The sequence below is a fragment of the Pristis pectinata genome, chromosome 29 (genome assembly GCF_009764475.1).
Source record: "Pristis pectinata isolate sPriPec2 chromosome 29, sPriPec2.1.pri, whole genome shotgun sequence".
Lineage (NCBI taxonomy): Eukaryota > Metazoa > Chordata > Chondrichthyes > Rhinopristiformes > Pristidae > Pristis > Pristis pectinata.
This window is the reverse complement of record NC_067433.1, coordinates 3,948,853-3,970,579: the sequence shown is the minus strand read 5'-3', so window position 1 is coordinate 3,970,579 and position 21,727 is coordinate 3,948,853. Positions and strand designations below refer to the sequence as shown.

The window sequence follows — 21,727 nt, the reverse complement described above, 5'->3', positions numbered from 1 at the left end:
TAGATCAGTTGGGCTGCCATTTACAGATCAACTAAGAATGGGAAACAAAAATGACTTAATCACCATCATCCACTTTCTGAAATTGTGAAGCAAATAGTAAAAGATTTCAAGGAGATATATAGAGGCTGGTGGAATGGACAGACAGTAGCAAATGAAATTTAATGTTGCAAAATACGGTGTTGCAATTTGGTAGGAGAAATGAAAAAAGCCAATATAAACTAGAGGGAATAATTATGTAAGTAGCTAGATGTATTTGTGCATGGAAAGTGGCAGTGCAGGTTGAGGAATTGTTGACCAAAGATCCTGGGCTTTATAAATAGAGTACAAAATAATAGAATCACACAGCATAGAAATGGGCCCTTTCGGCCCACCTCACCCATGCTGACCATACATTGATTCTATTTACCCGCATTTGACCTGTAACCCCCTGTGCCTTTCCTTTCCAAGTACCTGTCCAAATGCCTTATAAAGGTTGTAATTATATCTGCCTCTATCATTTTCTCTGACAGCTCATTCCAGATAAGCACTATCCTCTGTGTGAAAAACTTACCCTTCAGATCTCCTTTAAATTTCTCCCCCCTCAGTTTAAACCTGTGCCTTCTAGTTCTGGACTCCCTGTTCTGGGAAAAAGACTGTGACTAACTATCTTACCTATGCCCCTCATAACTTTATAAGGTCACCCTTCAACTTTCTACATTCCAGTGAGAATAAACACAGCCTATCCAATCTCTCCTTAAAACTACAAACATCCAGTCCAGGCAACATCCTGGTGAATCTCTTCTTCACTGTTTATTGCTACCACATCCATCCTTCCTGTAGTGTGGTGACTAGAACTGTACACAATACTTGGAGTGCGGTCTAACCATTGTTTTGTACAGCTGCAACATGATGTCCCAACTCTTATACTCGATGCTTTGGTTTATGAAGGAAAGCAAATGCATTCTTCACCACCTGATCCAACTGTGTCTCCATTTTCAGGAAGCTATAGACTTGCACCCAAGATCTCTCTGTACAACAATGCTCCTAAGGTCCCTGCCATTTACTCTGTATGTCCTACGAGAATTGGATTTCCCAGAGTATATTACTGCACACTTGTCTAAATTCCATCTGCCACTGCTTTGCCCAACTTTCCAGTTGATCTGTGTCCCACTGTATCCTTAGACAACTTTCTTTGCTATCTATGACACCACCAATTTTTGTGTCGTCTGCATACTTACTAACCTTACATTCTCATCCAAATAATTTTATATATATTACAAACAACAAAGGTCCTAGCACTGATCCTTGTGGTACCCCACTTGTTATAGACTTCCAGTCAGGAAAAGCAGCCATCTACCACTAACCATCCACCAAACCAACTTTAGATCCAGTTTTCCAACACTTCTCGAATCCTGATGCAGGGTTTGGACCCGAAATGTCGACAGTTCCTTTCCTCCCACAGATGCTGCTTGACTCGCTGAGTGCTTCCAGCAGATTGTTTGTTGCTCCAGATTCCAGCATCTGCAGTCTCTTGTGACTCCTCAGATCCCTTGTGCCTTAATCTTCTGGACCAGCAGCCTACCACTGCAGCACCTTGTCAAAAGCCTTACTAGAATCCACGTAAACCATGCCTACCACTTTGCCGTCATCAAGTTTCTTAGTTACCTCCTCAAAATAACAATCAGATTTATGAGACGTGAAGTCATGATGATCCTTTATAAAACACTGGTTCAGCCGCACCAGGAGTATTGTGTTCAGCTCTTATGCCAACACAGACTATGCAGAAGAGATTTACTGAAATGATTCCAGGGATGAGGGGCATTTAGTTATGTGGATAGAAAAGAGAAATCTTGTCCTTGGAACAGAAGTGATTGCAAGGCAATCTGTTAGAGGTATTAAAAATCATGAAGGGGGTTGAAAGAGTATATGGAAAGAGACTGTTCCTGTTGGTGGGAGGTTCAATAACCTGGAAAGACTGCAGGTGACTGGCAAAAGAACCAAAAGTGACATAAAAAGTTTTTTGTTATGCAGCAAGTGGTTGGGATCTGGAATGCAATACCAGGGGCAATAGTGGAGGAAGATTCAATTATTCAAAAAAATGCTGGATAAGTATCTGAAATAAAAAAAAACGGGTATGGAGAGTGGAAATAGCTGGATTGCTCTTCTATTGTGCCAGTACAGACTCAGTGGGCCGAGTGGTCTCATTTCGTGCTGTAACCTTCCTGCCGTTCTGTGAAATGATAGCACTGTGTTCCCTTCTTTACCTCGGATTAGTTTGATCATTCTGGTTTGTGTCCTTAAGTGACTCGGGCCTTCTTGCTTTGAGCCAGCATAATTTCATGTCACGCTGGGCAGTCGGTCGCTCTTAAACTAGAGCTGATTTGGGGCTAAACTTTCCTCATTACAGTTACTGATATCTCTTTTAACTTTTTATTTACCTCAGACTTGCTCGCTTCTGAAGCGGGAGGAGGCATATTTTAAACTTCGCCCACCAATAGGATACGAACCACACGACTGCAATCGATGATAACGAAACGAAGACAAGTCGATGCTTCCTCACAGCGCGTCGACTGAACGGACAACCATCATTCGCGCCTCTTTCCACACTAAAAGCTCCCGGCAAGCGTAGCGCTCAAGCGCTGCTGGTGTAGTGGTATCATGCAAGATTCCCATTCTTGCGACCCGGGTTCGATTCCCGGGCAGCGCACACATTTTACCACGACGTGGTTGTGCTCTGCATTTTACTGTCAATTACTGCAACATTAGTCAAAGTCCAGTTAATTGTCACATGCACAGGTGCAATGAAAAACTTACATAAATATTCTAATTATGAAGCTTGATGATTCTACCGCAAACTACGTTAACTTTTTTATATATAAATTAGACTTTCAAATGAAATACACATGAATTACAGATTCTAGAAATGTGAAAAATAAAGATAAAATGCTGAAAAAAAAACTCGTCAAGTCAGACAGCATCTGTAGAGAGAGAACTTTAAAAAATTATTTCTTGGTTCCTTAAGTGTTTACTTAAAAAAGACCCAAACCCGAAACGTCAACTGTCCATTTCCATCCATAGCTGCTGCCTGACCCGTTGAGTTCCTCCAGTGCCCTTGTGTGTTGTTCCAGATTTCCAGCATCTTCAGTGTCTTGTGTCTCCAAAGCTTATAATAATGTTCAGACAATGCTTAATATATATGCATATGATCAAGACTAATAAAGATCTTATCTTGAATGGTATTGCCATCTTTTTGGAGACACAAGAGACTGCAGATGCAAGGCCTGATGCAGGGTTTTGATCCGAAATATTGACGATTCCTTTCCTCCCACAGATGCTGCTCGACCCGCTGAGTTTTTCCAGCAAATTGTTTGTTGTTAATCAGCTTATTGTCCTGATAGAGAAAGGTTCCGCCTTTACATTGAGGGCATCCCCTAATGCATAGTGCGATATAAAGCTGCTACAGTAAAAGGTATAGATTCAGTAATATCTTGCAACTCAGAAATGGGATCCATACGATACTGTGGACTATAAGCAGTAGATAAAAACTCACTATGGTCTGCCTCATACCTCACCAGTCTACTGCCATTAAGATTTCTTTATTAAGTCACATGTACATCGAAACACACAGTGAAATACATCTTTTTGCGTAGTGTTCTGGGGGCAGCCCGCAAGTGTCGCCACACTTCTGGCGCCTTAACATGGCATGCCCACAACTTCCTAACCCATATGTCTTTGGAATGTGGGAGGACCATTAACCGTAACTCAGTGAGGAATGTAGAAGATTATGGCAAAACACCAGGTGCAGCACCAGAAATCTATTCCTTTAGAAAACCCAATAAGAAAAATGGCCTGTCTGCAGTTGCTGACAGGATAAATTAAAGATGGTATTAAATGGAAGGAAAAGAGTTTCTTACAGACAGAGATAGAACAAATTTAGTGAATAAGGAAATAGCAGAGAAATTAAGCAAGTACCTTGTGTCTGTCTTAACGGAAAAGGACACAAGAAGTTTACTAGAGAACCAAGAGTCCAGCAAGAATGAGGAACTGCAGGAAATTAGTATTAATAAAAAGATGTGCTAGAGAAGTTAGACAGACTAACAGTCAATAAGTCCCAGGCCCTAAAACCTACATCCTAGAGACTGGCCAAGTGCAAATGACAAGGCTGAAACATTTGCTCCGTCAGCCAGAGAACTTCTTTCCTGACCTACCTCTGAGGTTCTCACAATCATATAACTTTCAACCAAATCAATTCTTTCCACGTGACGTCAAGAAATGGCTGAAGATACTGGATACAGTAAAGCCAATGGGTAATGTCAATATTCAGATTGTGGAGTGCTGACAGCTTGTGCTTCACAAATAGCTGAGCCTCCAGCCAACCTTTTTAAATGTATCTGCGTAGAAAGTGCCTTGATGTGCCTTATCAAAAAAAGCAGCCAATTATCAGTGAGCTATTTAAATGTTTCTCAGTCGTGCTCTCAGGCGTGCTTACTATGCAATGAACTTTTTGGCATTGTGTTTAGATTCCACAAGGTCTACCCAGCTTCAGTCCGCATTATAGCCTTGTGGACAAATAAAATGAATTCTAGAGGCAATGTGAAAGTGACAGCCTAGGGCAGCAATTGACTAGCATAACAAGGAGGTTTAGTAACAATTAAAAACAAATAGAATTTGAGTCAAAATGCTCTACTGGCTGGACTAAAACCTCACATGGGAAGATGTTTTTGTTGTTGAGAGTCATTGTCAGGACATTGTTTTTCCTCCTTTTCAAAGATCCAGCCAACTTCAGTTCATTCATCAATGACCTTTGCTCTAATGTAAAATTCGACAATGTTCACTTCCATTTGTAATTCCTCAGACAACAAAACAGTCCATGTCTGTATGCAGCAAGTCCTAGACAACATTCAGGCTTAGCTTGGTAAGTGGCAAATAACATTCACAACACGTAAGTACTAAATTTTGACCAGCTCTAACAAATGAGAATTACCAAATCAGGAGTATTGATAAAGATTTCTAACAAGCTATTCATCTGTTTCATTAATGTCCTTTAGGTAAGAAAATAATGGCATAAGAACATAAGAAACCTGACACAGAAAATGCTGGAAACACACAGCAGGTCAGGCAGCATTTGTGGAAAGACAAACAGAAACTGTCTGTGGATGTTGCCTGATCTGTTGAGTGTCTCCAGGATTTTCTGTTTCTCTTTTAGATTTCCAGGATCTGTAGTTCGTTTTGAATTTCATACTCAGAAATCTGACATCCTTACCTGGGCTTGTCTATGTGACTCCAGGCCCTCAGTAAAGAGGTTAATTCTTAATGACCCACTGAAATCAAACTAGCAAGCCCTTCAGATTTATCAAGCTGCCACAAAAACAAACAATAAACAGAATAAATGCAGATAGATTACCAGATTTAGGCATCAGAGTGCCTAGAACGACAATGGCAACTGGTACATGTGAACACCTCCAACTTCTCACCAAGTCACATACCATCCTGACTTTGAAACGTATCACCAATACTTCATCAATGGTAAGGTCCATATCCCTCTCTGAGACCCCTCCAGAGCTATCTTCAATACAAAGACCACAGCAAATCAAAAAAGTGATCACCACCAGTTAATTAAGGATGGACAATAAAAATAATGAAAGCAATATCTATAATTATTTGAGAATAAATAGAAACAATTAAATAACCTATTAAATGTATGCAAAATGAATATTTTGATGAAGAATATATGCAATGATAGAACTTCATAAAAAGATATTACTCTATATGTCGGAAATCTAAATTAAGAACATTAAACAGTTTCTACCTCCCCAAATGTTGAATGATCTCCTGAGTACTGAGCAATTTCTATTTTTATTTATAAATATAATGGAATCTAAAACAAACCAGTTTTCATGACGCTCATTGTATTTATTTCTGTATATTAAATATTCATTTCTCTTCTCCATGGATTGTCACCTTGTCGTGGTGGAGAAGCTTGTGTGGTCCTGAGATCCCGAGAGCGATGCCTTCTGGAGCTATGCTCCTGGTAGGGTCACCCATGGCGGTAAGGTCGCCGGTGAGGTCCCTCACAAAGAACAATCCAACCAAGACCTCAACGGTGGAACAGGCGGAAGAAGTTACTTTGAACTCAACAGCTGTGAAGACGGATGAAGGCTGCAACAAATCCATCAGCTCCAATCGTTGTGGTTTCCATGCCATTGGAATCAGTTGGTTGATTTGTGAAGTATCATGTGCTTTTTGTAGTGCAACATCAAGTACATGTTAAACAAATACACACACAGGCGTCTTCGCTCCGTGGGCTACTTCTCAAGTCTTTCGGCGATCGGGGGAGGGTGACGGGAGCAGGCAATATGATGGCTGGAAGCTCCTAATCAAGAATGGACTCATAAACCACTTGAGAGCCCATAAATAGATCAACGGAACGAAGACCATCATCCTCGACCTTGAGGGATAGGCAAAACGATTCGTTTCTGCATATTATTTTAACCTGTTTATTCCTTACACACACACCATAGGTCACCATATTAAATGAAAGGAAAAGAGTTATATAGTTGCCAGATGCTACAGGCCAGAGAACTGGGAGCATATTAGAAATCAACAAGGAAGATCACATAATTGAAACAGAAAGGGAAGATAAAATATGAGAATAAGTTGGTAAAAACATAAAAAGACTGTAGAGCTTCTACAGGTATGTAAAAGTTAAAAAAACAGTGAAGGCAAAAATGGGTTTCTTACAGACAGATAGAACAAATTTAGTGAATAAGGAAACAGCAGAGAAATTAAGTAAGTACCTTGTGTCTGTCTTAATGGAAAAGGACACAAGAAATTTACTAGAGAACCAAGAGTTCAGCGAGAATAAGGAACTGCAGGAAATCAGTATTAATAAAAAGATGTGCTGGAGAAGTTAGACAGACTAACACTCAATAAGTCCCAGGCCCTAAGACCTACATCCTAGAGACTGCCCAAGTGCAAGTGACAAGGCTGAAACATTTGCTCCTTCAGCCGGAGAACTTCAAGTGGATGATCTCTCCTGACCTACCTCTGAGGTTCTCACAATCGTATAATCGTACCTCTGTAGCTGTGACACTTTACTCTGTACTGTTATTGATTTTTTTTACCTGTACTACATCAATGCACTCTGTACTAACTTGATGTAACTGCACTGTGTAATGAATTGACCTGTAAGTTCGGTTTGTAAGACAAGTTTTTCACTGTACCTCGGTACAAGTGACAATAATAAACCAATACCAATACTTTCAACCAAATCAATTCTTTCCACGTGACATCATATATATAAAAATACCTATAAATATGCATCATAGTAGTATATTCTGATTCAATTACACGGAACTATAATGTACATATTTCCATATTGCATCTTGCGCTGAAAGTTTTCCCAAAGTTTTGCATACACTTGTGGCTCGCAGTGACGGGTGGCGCGCTGCGCTGCCAGGACAGCCCGCGCAGGCGCACTGGACCCGGCCAGGTCGCCATTTTCTCTGCCTGTGTCTGTGGAGTTATTTTCTTTCTGGCTTTGTTCGGCTGCTGCTCTGCCGCTCTCCTCAAATAAAACCCAGGCAGGACCGTGTAGTTCAAACACTAGAAGAGAGAGGAAAAAAAATAATAACTGTGTGTTAACTCACTGAACCCTCAGCGCTTACACAACGCTCCCGCCATGATGATGGAGGACGACGGGCAGCCGAGAACCCTGTGAGTACGCGGCTGAGGGAGGGAAGGAGAGGCCGAGGCTGAGGCCTTCGCCACTTCTCTCCCAAACAAACAATCAAGTGACCTCCCCGCTCTCCCGGCACCTTAGGGCAGGGGAAGGCTTTAAAACTGGGTTCGGGGCCCGGCTCCCTGCCGCTTCGGGCCTTGTCATTTTTCGCCCGAAGGCCTCGGGCCTCGGACTCAACCGGTTTCTTGGTGACGTGACGGCGCTGAGGAGAGAGCGGCGCGCCGGTCAGCCAAGAGCCGCGCTTTCCCCATCGCCGGTGTGTTGTTAATACAATACATCTCAGAGAAAAGGCTTCCCCCACCGCAAGGTAAAAGGAGAATTTGCTTTCACCAAAGTTGGCTCAGTCTTGAGTGTTTCCCAATGTCACTCCCAAGATCGGATTTCCTTTTATGTAGTGATTCAACTATTTCTTCATCTCACCCAAACTTTTGAGATTGATGTAATGGATTTACTTGGTCTCTTTACCCCCACCCAGCCTCTGTTGTGTGTGCGTATGAAAAGACACAGGCTCCTTTCGTTGGCAAAACTTACTGGGGATTTAACTTCAGGCACGAAGGTGCCTATTGTTTCCCACAATTTTGGAGTTCGGGTGGTAAAACAAGTTCCTTTTAAAATAAATAACCACCCCCCAACCAGGCTTATCGCAACACATATAAAACAAAACGCAACATCTTGGACTCTACGTTTCAAGTGTTTCTTTTTGTTTGTGCCGAGATTGACTCAGTGAATGATGATGATTAATGCGATGTAATGTTGCAACATCAACATTTCCTGGTTTATCATTTGTTTTTTAAAATTAAGACTCGGTGAGCGATTACGCAGTTTGGAGTTAAATGAAGTAGATTATAGTAGAATTAGATTGTGTTTAAATCCAGACAGAATAATAGTATAATTAATTTTGAGATATTTTTAAGTTCATATCCCTTTCTACTTTGCTAGTCATCAGGCACATTGTTAAGTTCTAACCTTGGATGACATCTCAGGAAAAGTAATAGGATATGCAATTATGTGTAGGTATGAATAATGAAACAACAGTGATCTATTCAATATTGTTTAAAATGATGATTGCTCAGTGAAATGTCTTCTTCGTTTGTGAATGCACTGTATGTTACTGTTGTCCCAATTGATTGACCACAATTGTTTTGAAATCATTTCTATAGTAGCAATTTATATTTATATACAGCATTAATAACACAGGAAAAAAGTCCAAAAAGCTTCACAAGAATGTTATCAAGTAAATTTAACAAGGAGATATTGAGTCATGTGACCAAAATTTGGTAAGAGGTGAACTTCAAGGAGCATCTTCAAAAAAGAAAGTTGGGAGTAAATTCCGGTGTTTACATCCTTGCGCAGAAAATGCAGTTACAATTAAATCTATGGATGATCCAGTAGCATAGTTGGAGGAACACACATATTTTGGAAGTTTGTAAACTAGAAGAATTACAGAGAGCGAGGGTGAGGTTATAGTGAAGTGTGGAAGCAAGAATGAGAATTTTAAAGATTTAAGATATTTAATTGGAAACCAATGTAAACTATCAAGTTTAGGTGAACAAATCTTGGTGTCAAAAGATAGAAAAAGGTGGACTGCCAGGTGTGCATTATTTTGGTCTAAATAAAAAGAATTGTATAGAATGAATATTTAATTCTAGGTATTCACATGTTTTTCAAATGTATTGGTCACCAGTGTGTTCATTGTTGAGTAATTAAATGATTCAAGGACCGTATCTGAAATTATTATAGTACCAAATGTAGTCTTTGGTGCTACCCTTACATAATCAAATATTTTATATATATAGACAAAAACTAGTTTGCGCAACAAATACAGATTTTATTTACAGATCTCCCTAGAAAAGGAAAAGAAAAATGAGAGCAGCACTTGGTGTATTTGTCAGGTGGTGTGGTATTCTACACAAAATAAATTGGAATAACATCTGGCAGCAAAGAGATCATCTAATTTAATGTGAGAGAACCTTTCATCTTGTGGCCTTGAAATATGTAAGGAATGATTTCAGTTCACGAGAGTGATACCATTTGTCTTCTGATCAGCTTGCATTTCCTTTGTGGAAAGTGTGTTATACTATTGAAATCTTTTGGAGAACATATAAACATATGAAATAGGAGCAAGAGTAGGCCACTCAGCTTGTCAAGCCTGCTTCTGCAAACATACTATTGTATTTTTTTTCTAGATTCAACATAGCACGAAGTATCCTTCAGTGTTCTTTGCTATTAATTTATCACCACAAAGTAAATGGGCACTGATGACTTCTGAATGGAGTGAGAATTGGACAATATTTATGCTTGGGCTGATAAGCGTCAAGTAAGATTGATGCCACTAAAGTGCCAGTCTTTGACCATTAATAACGAGAGGGTCTGATTACCAACCCTCAATATTCAATGGCATTGTCATTGCCAAATCTTCCACCATCAACATTCTGGGGGTTGCCATTAACCAGAAACTCAACTGAAGCAACCACGCAAATACAGTGACTACAAGAGCAGGCCAGAGGCTAGGTATCCTGTGTCTCTTCCGATACCCTAAAGCTTTTCCATCATCTACAAGCACAGCTCAAGAACATAATGGAATACTGTCCACGCCTAGATGAGTGCAGCTCTAACGATTCAAAAAGCTTAATACCATCTAGGACAAAGTAGCCCCTTTGATTAGCATCACTGGTGCAATATAGCTGCAGTGTGTACCATCTACATTGCATTGGCTATCACACTTTTATTGGAAGATTTTTATGGTTGAGAATTTTTTAAAATTTCTTGCAGCGCGTAGACTGTTGCTCAGTTGTCATGACCAGGTTGGCCACTGGTAGTGATATATTTTGGAAATTCTTAAGTTCAGGAAAGATGTATAAATGTAAGCTATTACTTCTGTCATATTTCTGAATGTAGGCTTGGATTTTAACAGTGGGGGAGGGGTAAGGTGGGTGACTTTGACCTGTTAATGTTAGTGTTTTCCATCTTTATTTTTATCTTTTATCCTTTGCAGGCTATTTAAATCTTCTATAATGTTTTAGAATGACTTTAAGTGAATTTTCTTTGCTCCAATTAATGAAATTGCATTGTGGTTCTTCAGGTAAATAATAAAACTGAACTGGTAATTTAGCATTCCTCTCCAATAAATCCACAATGTACTTCCATAATGGGGTATTATGGAAAACAGAATTTAAAGTGATGCCATAATAATCAGGTACACTTTGTGTTGCATTTATACACATTATGCATTTGTTTATGATTAGCTTACCCTGATAACTTTGTTCTTAATTGGGCATTCAAAACTTTTTCAGTACTGTGGAGGAAATGATTTTCTTATTGATTACTGTGATTAAACCTCTAAGATTTATCTGTATCTGTTGAAGAATATAGTTCCAGTTGTTGAAGTTGTAAATTTAAAAATGGGGACTATCGCTTTGGAGGAGTGATGTCATGGCAGAAGTATGATACTGCCATTTCTTCTAATGTAAAGTAACTAACCTCTAAAGAGACAAATGTTTAGCTAAACTGGGGATCTACATTTTAAAGGATGTTTCCAATTAAAATTCCTTTCTTTCTGTTTCCATCTCCTCCATTGAATCATGGTTATTCAGACTCCAATGGGACTGGGTTAGAATTAGTGCCATCATTTTTAAACTGTAAAAATAGTGCATAGAGATCATAGTTCTCCACTTTGGTGCAGTTTTCCCAGAACCACTTGTAAGCAGACAAAAGTCACTTATAATTTTAAATGGAAAGTAGTTGGCAAAAAAAATGTTTTTGTTGTTGTAGCAGCTAGATAGCACATGTGTTGCTTTATCACTGGTGGTTATCAAACCCTTTAATTCTGGAGCCCTTTGGAATATGGGATGGTGGCCCAATTAGGCATGGTTTATATGTGGAAAGTTAAATATTCAATATTATGAACAGGAGTATAATATATCAATGGATGAAAACAATTTTTCAGAATGTTCACCTTGGTATATTGGAAGAAAATAAATGTACTCAATTGATTTTGTAATGATTTTCCAATATGAGACAAGCCAGGGCCCTGTCTGTGCACTTGGATAGAAATTAAAATTCCCTTGGTACTATTTGAAGAGGAATAGAGGAGCTTCCCTTGGTGCCCTCAACAATGTTTGTTTCTTATTCCCTATTGCTGAAGATTATTTTGTCATCATTACTGTTTATGGAATCTTGATCTGCGCAAATTCCCTGCCATGTTTCCTGTATTGCAGTTATGACCACATTTCCAAACTACTGTTCTGAAGTGCTTCCAGGATGTCCTGAGGTTGTGAAAGGTGCTATAGAAATGCAAGTATTTTATAAACAACTTGTCAACATACCAGCATTGTGCTTCCATTATTAAATATGTCACTTCTGGAGGTTTACAGGGGAAATGATGTGAAACATAATGTAGTAATAGTTTGGGCAAAGAACACATCAAACTGGCAGGAACAGTTTTAGCTGTGAGGAAAGATTGGATAGCTGGGATTGTTTTTTTTGGAACAGAAGCAGCTGAAGCGAAACTTCATTAAAATGCATAAATTTATAAGTGGCCTATACACAGTAAAGAAGAACAACTGAATTTTTCTTACCAGAGAAAGTCAAAAACTTGATTAAAATGCTTTTCATCACCACCGCTTCTTATCTTTTTAACAATTAATTTAAATTCCTGATTTTTGTTTTTTTCAGGTTATATAAAACTTTGGTTAGACTGCACTTGGAGTACTGTGTGCAGTTCTGGTCACTGCAATACAGGAAGGATGTGGAGACTTTGGAGAGGGTGCAGAAGAGAATGTTGTCTGGATTAGAAAGTATTAGCTATAAGGAGAGGTTGGACAAACTTATGTTGTTTTTTCTGAAGCATTGGCGGCTGAGGGACACCCTGAGAGAAGTATTAAAAAATCATGAGATGGATCGATAAGGTAGATAGTCAGGAACTATTTCCCAGGGTGGAAATGTTGAATACTAGAGGGCATAGGTTTGAGGTGAGAGGGGGAAAGTTTAAAGGAGATTTACGAGGTAAATCTTTTTTTTACACAGGTGTTAGTGTCTGGAACATGCTGCTGGCGGAAGTGGTGGAAGCAGATGCAATCGCAATTCTTAAGAGGCATTTAGACAGGCACGTGGACAGGCAGGAATGTAGACCAGGTGTGGGCAAATGGGATTAGCTTGGATTGGCATCATGGTCAGCACAGACGTCATGGGCCAAATCTCCTGTCTGTGTGCTGTACTGTTTTATGTTCTATGCCCATTTGTGTGGGTCCAACTTAAAACAGTGCTGACTGTATGCTGAAACAAAAACTCAGATGCTGAACATTTGAAACAAAATCTGAAATGATTTTCTAAAATGTTATGGGAGTGTCATTGGTCAGACAGGCATTCACTGCCTATTCTTTGCTGCTTTTGAAAAGGTGGTGGTGAGCCACTTGAACTGTTACAATAAGGTCTGGTCAGTTATAAGTTGATAACCCAATCTGACCACATCCAGAGGCTTTTGCAGGAAAGTTGGGTGGATAAAAGCTTCCTGTGCTGCACATTCAAGAACAGAGGCCTGTGTGTCAATACTAAGCAATTCATCTTGATCTGGATAAAGTGCTGAGCTATGTTGATCTAGTTCTACTTGGTTTTTTTTCTATCAGAACATGCACTTGACATTATGAACCCAGCACGTATGGTCAGGTTGACAGTCTTGACTGTTGTGGTCCATGTGGTAAGAGGTACAGAGTAATAGGAAGAATCCCTTTGTGTAATCGAGGTGAATAGCATAAATTTCAAGTATTTCAAAGATTGAAATAAGTATTTTTACTTGTATCTTCTTATTCTAAGCTTGGTTGAATTGAGGCAATCAGCTTAATATGTTGATAACAGTATTGTAAGTACAAAGCAGTGGTCTTTGAAAGCAGAGTTTCAGTTAGATTATTGGAAATCACTTGAACTTTGTTCACTCGTTTTGACAGTTGTATGTCAATTGGATTGTTGCTTTTGCAGTTCATAATTGTCTGCTGTTGTGATATGCAGTGCTTAAGATATGGATGCTTAATTGGGAACATTTTCTCACCAGATGAGTTCCTGGTCATTATAAAATAGCTGTATTTGAGGAAGGCAAGTTAAATTGTTAGAATGAATTTGAGACTTACTAAATGTAAATTAGCTTTGTCTTTGGTAAAACAAATTCAGGCTATCCTCGGGTTATAAACGCCCCACTTAGGAGCTGCATATAATTGAGCGCCTGTAATATTATTGAGTTCAAAAATCTGACGTATGTACATGCATTCGTTCCTGCAAACTGCCGAACTAGTTTACTCTCCACTTTTAGTAGTTGTTCTTTTTTTATCTGTCATGTGCTTTTTTTTTGCCATTCATTACAATACTGTGGAAGTATGGTTACCACGTCAAGTGAATTTTGTGTATTTTCCGACCTAGACAAAATCGACTTATGGACAGACGTCTGTAAAAATGGAACCCGTTTATTACCCAGGGAGGCCTATACTTCGTGGAATAGTAATTCATTGCAACGAAGATGATTATTGGATCATATCAGTCTTTGAAAACTATGCAAGGGACTTCCATACTACTTTAAATAATTACTACTTTCCCAAAAACTCTGAGTAAATGTAACAGTTGACGGTTATTCAGTTTTGCCTGACAAATCTCCAGTCTATACATGTAGTTGGTGTCACATAATTGCAGCATTCAGAGCAGAAAAGTAGTTCTGTGGAAGTAGCGGTGGAGTAACATTCAGAGATTTTGCTCCAAATTGCTGTCCTGTGACTTGGATAGAAAGTAAAGGAGTGCATGCCAGGTGAGAACATAATCAGATCCCTGGAGACAAATAGTCTGCCAGAACAAACTATTCAAACTCACATGAGAAGTACTGGAGGATTGCCACTAGTCATGGAACCATATTTTAGTATGGCTCTGCTTTATGAGAGCAGAAAAGAAATCATTCCATAATTTTTCATATATGCACCTAGGGTTTTTGCTAACAACTGTTTTCCTTATTTCAAATATATATTTTATTCATAATAACATATATATGAAATATAATCAGTGTACAGGAAGTCCCCGACTTACGAATGCCCGTTTACCACCTTCGTGGTCGGTTCGTAAGCGGGCCCGGCCCCCGATCCTACCATGGCGGCGGTAAACCTTCTTTGGCCCAATCCCGGGCCAAGTGCGTATGTGCGGCTGGGACTGTGTGCGGCCGCGATCCCCGGGCCAAGTGCACATGTGCGGCCGCGATCCCCGGGCCAAGTGCACATGTGCGGCCGTGATCCCCGGGTCAAGTGCGCATGCGCGGACACTGTTCCGAGTTACATACAAAATTGGGTTACGAACAGTCTCAAAGATGAAACTCGTTCGTAACCTGGAGATTTCCTGTACTTATTTCACTATATTCAATGTACTGTCAAATCAATACATTCACACCCAGCTCCTCGGTGTCCAGTGGCAATGGGTACCTAGCCTCTGATCCTTCTCCACAAAGCCTTCACAGTGGCTGAATGGAGCTTCACTGTGCCCTTCACATATTCCTGCATCCCAGCACATGCTAGTTGGCAGCATTCGCTTATGGACATCTTAGATTGGAAGACCAACAAGTTTCGGGCAGACCAAAATGAGTCTTTCATCAACTTAATGGTCTTCTAGTAGACGTTGATGTTTGTTTCGGTATGCGTCCCTGGTAATGGCCTGTACATCACAGTCATCTGTTATACAGGTGCTCAGAATGAACCGAGTCAAGAACCATTAATTGTATTCTTTTCCAGACCTTGGCAAATGCACATGCCAGGAAGATGTGGATGATTGTCTCATCCACTTTGCAGCCACCTTGAGGGCAGTATCTGGCGGGAGTGAGACTCTGGTTGTGTAGGAAGGATCCACTGAGGAGGGCCATACACATTGCCAGGCAAGCAAAGTCTTGGAGACACAAGAGAATGTAGATGCTGGAATCTGGAACGAAAAAAAAACAAGCTGCTGGAGGAATTCAGTGGGTCAGGCAACATCTATGGAGGCAAAGAGATAGCTGATGTTTTGGGTCAAGGCCCTGCATGAGAGTATAAAAGGAAGATAGCCAGTATAAAGGGGTGAGGGGGAATGGTGAGGCAAGAACTGGCAAGTGATAACTGGATCCAGGTGAGAAGGGATTGATGGGCAGATAGAGAGCTATGTGGGGGAGAGATAGCAATAGAGGCTGGGCGGTGATAAGTGGAGAGAACAAAGGGTTGCACACTATAGAATCTGATAAGAAAGGAAGGTGATGATGAGTGGAACCAAATAAGGGAGGGATAACAGGCAGATGGGAACACTAGATGGAGGGGATCAAGTGTGTGGGTTATAGGCAGATGGAACAAGGTGGGGGAAGGAAAGAAATTGGTTAACGGGATTGGTGGATTTTGGAAAGAAGTGGGTGTGAGAGTTCCTGGGTGGATCAGAAGGTGCCTGTTTGAGAGTTCTGGGGACCTCATTGCCATGTGGCGAACTGTTAGTTGTTGCAGCACTGGCATGTTATTGAGAAGCGGTGTTGTAATTACTAAACCACACTGGTGCAAAACAGTTAAAGGAGCACAATAGCTTTCAGTCTTGAGCCTGACCATAATTTAGGTTCTATAGCCTTTAAGATCTTCAATTGTCACTTGTTTGAAGCATTATGAGCCAGATATTTTAGATTTCCCCCAGCCCCAAGAGAGATTAACCCACAGTGCTTCATGAATACAATAGTGAAATATGCCAATCTTTACCTTGAACATTCTCTGCTCTAAGCAGATCAGCCCAACTTTCAATCTATTAGCATTATGGACATGCCTTAAACCTGATACATTTCTAGTACCAAAGAGCTTAAAAGGCCTTGACACCTTTTGTAAAGAGTGATGTGCAGGATTTAAGCAATACCCTAGCCAAGGCCTAACCTATATTTTATTATAGTTTGCATATCTGGGGTTTGCTATAGTAATATGGTCCCATCTGCTTTTATAACAGCCTTTTCAATTTGTTTGTCTACCTTCAAATATTTGTGTGCATGCTTCTCTGGATTTCCTTGTCCTTGCACCTTTCACTTTAATATTAAAGTGGAGATATGCAGTTCATATTGCCTTCTCATTTTTTTTCTACCAAAATATCACTTCAAGAACAGGAACAGTAGTGTAATATTTGTGATCACAAATCAGTCAGTGGTCTAGACAAAATGACATCAGAGCCTTGGAGGAAAAAATTACAGAGGATCTATTGAGCTGGTTCCCTGAATGATTTAGTGGAATGCCTCATCCAAAGCTTTCAAACAAGCACCAAGCCTTGTTTGGTTGGTGGTGAGAAAAGCTCTCCCCATCAGATTTTTCTTGTATGGTTTGCTTATTGAATACACAGTATACATCCCTTATGACAGCTACACTGTGAGACAGTTGCCCATCTCCTTAGAGAATACGTCTTGATGAAGAAGGCCAGGGAAGTGATGTGGAGGCATTTGTTGGGGTTCATTCTGAACAGCTGCATGAGACGGGAACCTCAACAGAAGTTCAAATCAAGTCAGCTGGGAAATGTGAGCTCAGTTAAACAATTGGAAGTAAAAAGCTAATATCAGTAAGGGTGACCATGAAACTGCTGGATTATCATTAAAAAAAATCATTATACAGAAAGTCCTATTGGTTATGTATAGAAAAAATCCTATTGGTAGTGGTGGCATAGGGACTTGTGTTAATTATTACTGTAGCTCTGTTTGATAATGAAGGAAAGTTTGATTTAAAAAAAAATCTGTACCTAGTTTGTATTTATTCAAAAGGTTGGGCATGCTGTCTTTAAATTTTCCTTTGCAAAATTACAAAAGTTTAGTGATCAACAATGTTTATTGCATTTAGTTGGTGCAGAACAAACTTTTGAAGATTTTGTTATGTGGATGTATTATTGGCCTTTTTAAAGAGCACAAACTTTGGATACTTTTGCAGTATTGGTTTCCTGTACACAATAAGAGAATGCTTATAGAAGTTTGGAAAAATTCCATCAAAATTGACTCAAAGTGTTTCTGTATATTGTATTTTGAGGCTGTATTTTCATATGGACTCAGATCTGCATTTATGCATTGTTTAGTGTGTTTTTCTTTGTAAGTTAGTAAAACAAAATTTCATGGTATGGCATTCAGTATTATCTTGATAACCATTGTCCAGACTTTTTCATTTGAATAGTTTAATAAGTTTATGCTGTAAATATTAATGCATTTGTACTGTAAGATCAGTTCCTCTAAATGTTTAGTAATTTCACATTTGATGGTGGTACATTTGGTTGCACCAAAGTCCGATTTTCAGTGCCATAGATCATAGAACTGTAGAACAATACAGGCCCTTTGGCCCACCGTGTCGTGCCAATCTTTAAACCACGTCTAATACTATCTGGTGCCTTCCTCCCACATATCCCCCTATTTTAAATTCCTCCATATGCTTATCTAACAATCTCTTGAACTTGACCAATGTATCTGCCTCCACCACTCCCCCAGGCAGCGCATTCCATGCACCAACCACTCTCTGGGTGAAAAACCTCCCTCTGATATCTCCCTTGAACTTCCCACCCATTACTTTAAAGCCATGCCCTCTTGTATTGAGCATTGGTGCACTGGGAAAGAGGCGCTGGCTGTCTATCTATTCCTCCTAATATTTTGTACACCTCTATCATGTCTCCTCTCATCCTCCTCCTCTCCAAAGAGTAAAGCCCTAGCTCCCTTAGTCTCTCCTCATTATCCATACTCTCCAATCCTGGTAAATCTCCTCTGCACCCTTTCCAACGCTTCCACATCCTTCCTATATGTTAATTTTTAATAGATTGTGTATAAAAACAAAACCGTCTAAAAGCAGGATAAGAATAAAAGTGATTTTTCTGTCAAGCCCATATTTATTTGACCATCAACTTTTTTTTAATTCCAAGAATTTGTCAGACTTCACATTTTTGCATTTAGTTATGCACAATCCCTGTATTTTACTAGCAATCACAACCCATGCAACTTGAATATTTAGGATATAAAAGATGCTTTGATTTATAAAATTTCAACCAATGAGAAATCCACATGAGCTCAAGCTAGAAAGCATGTTTATGTAGTTCTGACAAAAGGTCAACCTGGAACATATTAACTTGCTTTTCAATCCAGTCAAATTAGATTGTTAGCCCTGTTTTCACATTTCTTTGTTGTATAGCAATTTGTTCCCTGATGGATTTTCTGCTAATTGACATTGTTTCCCCTGCCTTTATGTATTCTTTCAGCATTTGTAATGTGTGGTTTTCCTACTCTTTCTCCCTCCAGCTTGTAGGTATTTGAATAGATTGTTGTTATCCTTTACATTAAACTTTTCCACATGATCTCTTAAATGATCTTCCCCTGCATCTCAATACTTCTGTTTTGTTTCTTTACTGCACTGTGGTTTTTGGCTATTTCTCTGGATTTATTTTTTTTAAAAGTACTTTTATGGGGAATCTCTTCAGAATGTAGTAAACTTTTAAGTTTAATCTCTAATTTTGATGTTCACGTCCTTGTAAGTCCTTCAGCTTTTCACCACTGATTCAGAGCAACACAATATTGGCTTCCAGCAGTGGCTTGCCCCCAATATCCCCTTTCCCATTATTGAATGTGTAAATATTACAGCACTTGTTAAATGTATGCGGTTGCTACATGAGTAAAATAAATTAAGTGCAGAAAGTGAAAATGGATTGAAAAGCAGCATTAATGTTTAAAGTTGATATTTTGGCAGAACTGGATAAACATGCTTTCTAGCTTGACCTCATGGATTTGAAATGGATAGAAATTTTATAAATCAAAGCTCCTTTTTTAACTTGAAATATGAACTACATGGATTGATTTATCTGCTTGGAAGATACAAAATCTCTCATGTTGTTTAAGCATTGGATACGTGTGCTTTTTATGGAAATATGATTCTGCCCCTGTACATAGGTCTATCCAGATTCTCTGAGTTAGTTGACAAGTAACTGATGTCTTGGATTTTGTGATCTTTCTGTTTCTCACCAACACCTTTTAAGTGGACAGCAGGGAGTAAGTGCTTGTAGGAGTTAAAAGCTGAAGTGGAATGGTTAGGTTGAAAGTCCTGCTTTCACATATTTTTATTAATCTGGTATAGAATTATTTGAAAATCTATTTGTTCCCTGATGAATTTTCTGCTAATTAACTTCGTTTTCCTGCCTTCATGTATTCTTTCAGCATTTGTAATGTACTTTTTTTCCTATTTCTCTTTCCTCCACTTTGTAGGTATTTGAATGGATTCGAGTTATCCTTCACACTAAACTTTTTAACCCTATATAATCAAATGGATTTCTCATAATCTTTACCAAAGCCTGACTTTACATGAAAACTTGAAAGTCAATTTGTTCAAATGATAGCAAAACTATCAGTTGGGTCTGACATTTTATTTTTACATAAACACTTTATTGAACCAGTGCTATTCATTATTTACTAATTTTGTTTAAACAAAGATGTCTCCAAATATTGGTATTTCTGTTGTTTTCTGCATCTTTTGCTACTTTAAGCCAAGATTTATTTTATTTTAAGTATAAAGTTGGTTTTAAAATATCAGCTGTTTCATTTTTGAATGGATATTTTAAAATAGAAAAATCTTAACACTGCCATTATTTTCTGGATATTTATTCAAGTGGACGCTTTTTTTGAGGATGGTAGGGTAGGCTTCGTAAGGAGTTATAGTGGGAAATATTTTGCAGGTTTCTTTAGTAATTTTCAGAACTCTTACCCTTCTGTATAGTTATGTTTTATTTTTGCTTTAATAGATATGTGGGAAATCTCTCCAGGGATGTGACGGAAGCCCTAATTCTTCAACTTTTCAGTCAGATTGGACCATGCAAAAGCTGCAAAATGATTGTTGAGGTATGTTGCACATGCTGTCTTAAAAGAATCTCTGATTAGCATTTGTTTGTTGATAGATACACAAAAGAAGCAAATCCAAATTTGTTGAGACTGTACACGAAAACTGATTCTTTTTAAATCATTTGTCAAATGGCTTCATAATGTGAAGCTGCTGTGGCTTCTGCCCAAGAGGGATCCCAGCGCCTTTGAAGCCTTTTTGCCGGATGCTGCAGAACACAGAGCAAGAGCATCTCGCCAGCTTGCTGCGGGAACAGCTGTGCTGACAGCAGGGTGGGGGTCCAGAGGTCATCACTCAATGGTGGGGGTCTACACACAACAGAGGAGCTCAGGGATGGGGAGATCTGCCCAGTGATGGGGTGGGGGTGAAGGTGAGCTGGGAGATGAGCTGCTGGGGTAATGGGATGTGTCTCAGGTAGTGAAGAAGGCATATGGCACACTTGCCGCCTTTGGACGGGTAATTGAGTACAAGAATTGGGACGTCATGTTACAGCTATTGGTATACAAGATATTGGTGAGATCGCACTTGGAGGATTGTGTGCAATAATGCTTGTCACACTATGGGAAGGATGTGATTAAGCTAGAGAGGATACAGAAAAGATTCACAGGAATGTTGCTTGGACTGGAGGACTTGAGTTATAAGAAGAGATTGGAAAGACTGAGACCATTTTCCCTGGAGCAAAGGAGGCTGAGGGGTGATCTTACAGATGGTCTGTTTCCCAGTGTAGGGGAGTCTAAAACTGGAGGGCATAGGCTTAAGGTGAGAGGGGAAAGATTTAAAGGGGACCTGAGGGGCAAGTTTCTTGCCGAGTGGATGATGGATAAATGGAATGGGCTGCCAGAGGAAGTGGTGGAGACGGGTACAATTACAGCATTTAAAAGACATTTGAATAGGTACATGGACAGGAAAGGTTTAGAGGGATATGGGCCAAACACAGGCAAATGGGATTAGCTTAGATGGGTATCTTGGCTGGCATGGACAAGTTGGGCCTAAGGGCCTGTTTCCATGCGGTATAACTCTGAATCTATAAAGTTCCCAGAAATCTGTTTTATAATTTTCAACACTTTTTGTGTTGCAAGACAAAATTATAATGGAATTTCATATGGGAGTAGAGTTAAAATTTTTGTCAATTTCCAAACTTTCACTTGTCAATTTCAGA

At 39.4% G+C, this 21,727-nt stretch overlaps 1 protein-coding gene and 1 non-coding gene across 3 annotated transcripts in view; both read left to right on the top strand.

Moving 5' to 3' along the window:
- Positions 1–2,615: 2,615 nt before the first annotated feature.
- On the top strand, positions 2,616–2,686 carry trnag-ccc (transfer RNA glycine (anticodon CCC)). Its single transcript has one exon. It is a non-coding gene; the product is annotated as a tRNA-Gly (tRNA).
- Positions 2,687–7,451: 4,765 nt separating this feature from the next.
- Positions 7,452–21,727, top strand: part of tia1 (TIA1 cytotoxic granule-associated RNA binding protein) — a 41,313-nt gene continuing 27,037 nt past the window's right edge. The window contains exons 1-2 of one of the 2 annotated variants that reach the window (XM_052040772.1): positions 7,452–7,695; positions 20,474–20,570. In XM_052040772.1, the coding sequence (XP_051896732.1) occupies positions 7,661–7,695; positions 20,474–20,570 (132 nt within the window). In that variant the 5' untranslated portion in view covers positions 7,452–7,660. Of the gene's footprint in view, positions 7,696–7,780; positions 8,028–20,473; positions 20,571–21,727 lie in introns of those variants that run through there. The other variant, XM_052040773.1, reaches the window with a different exon arrangement.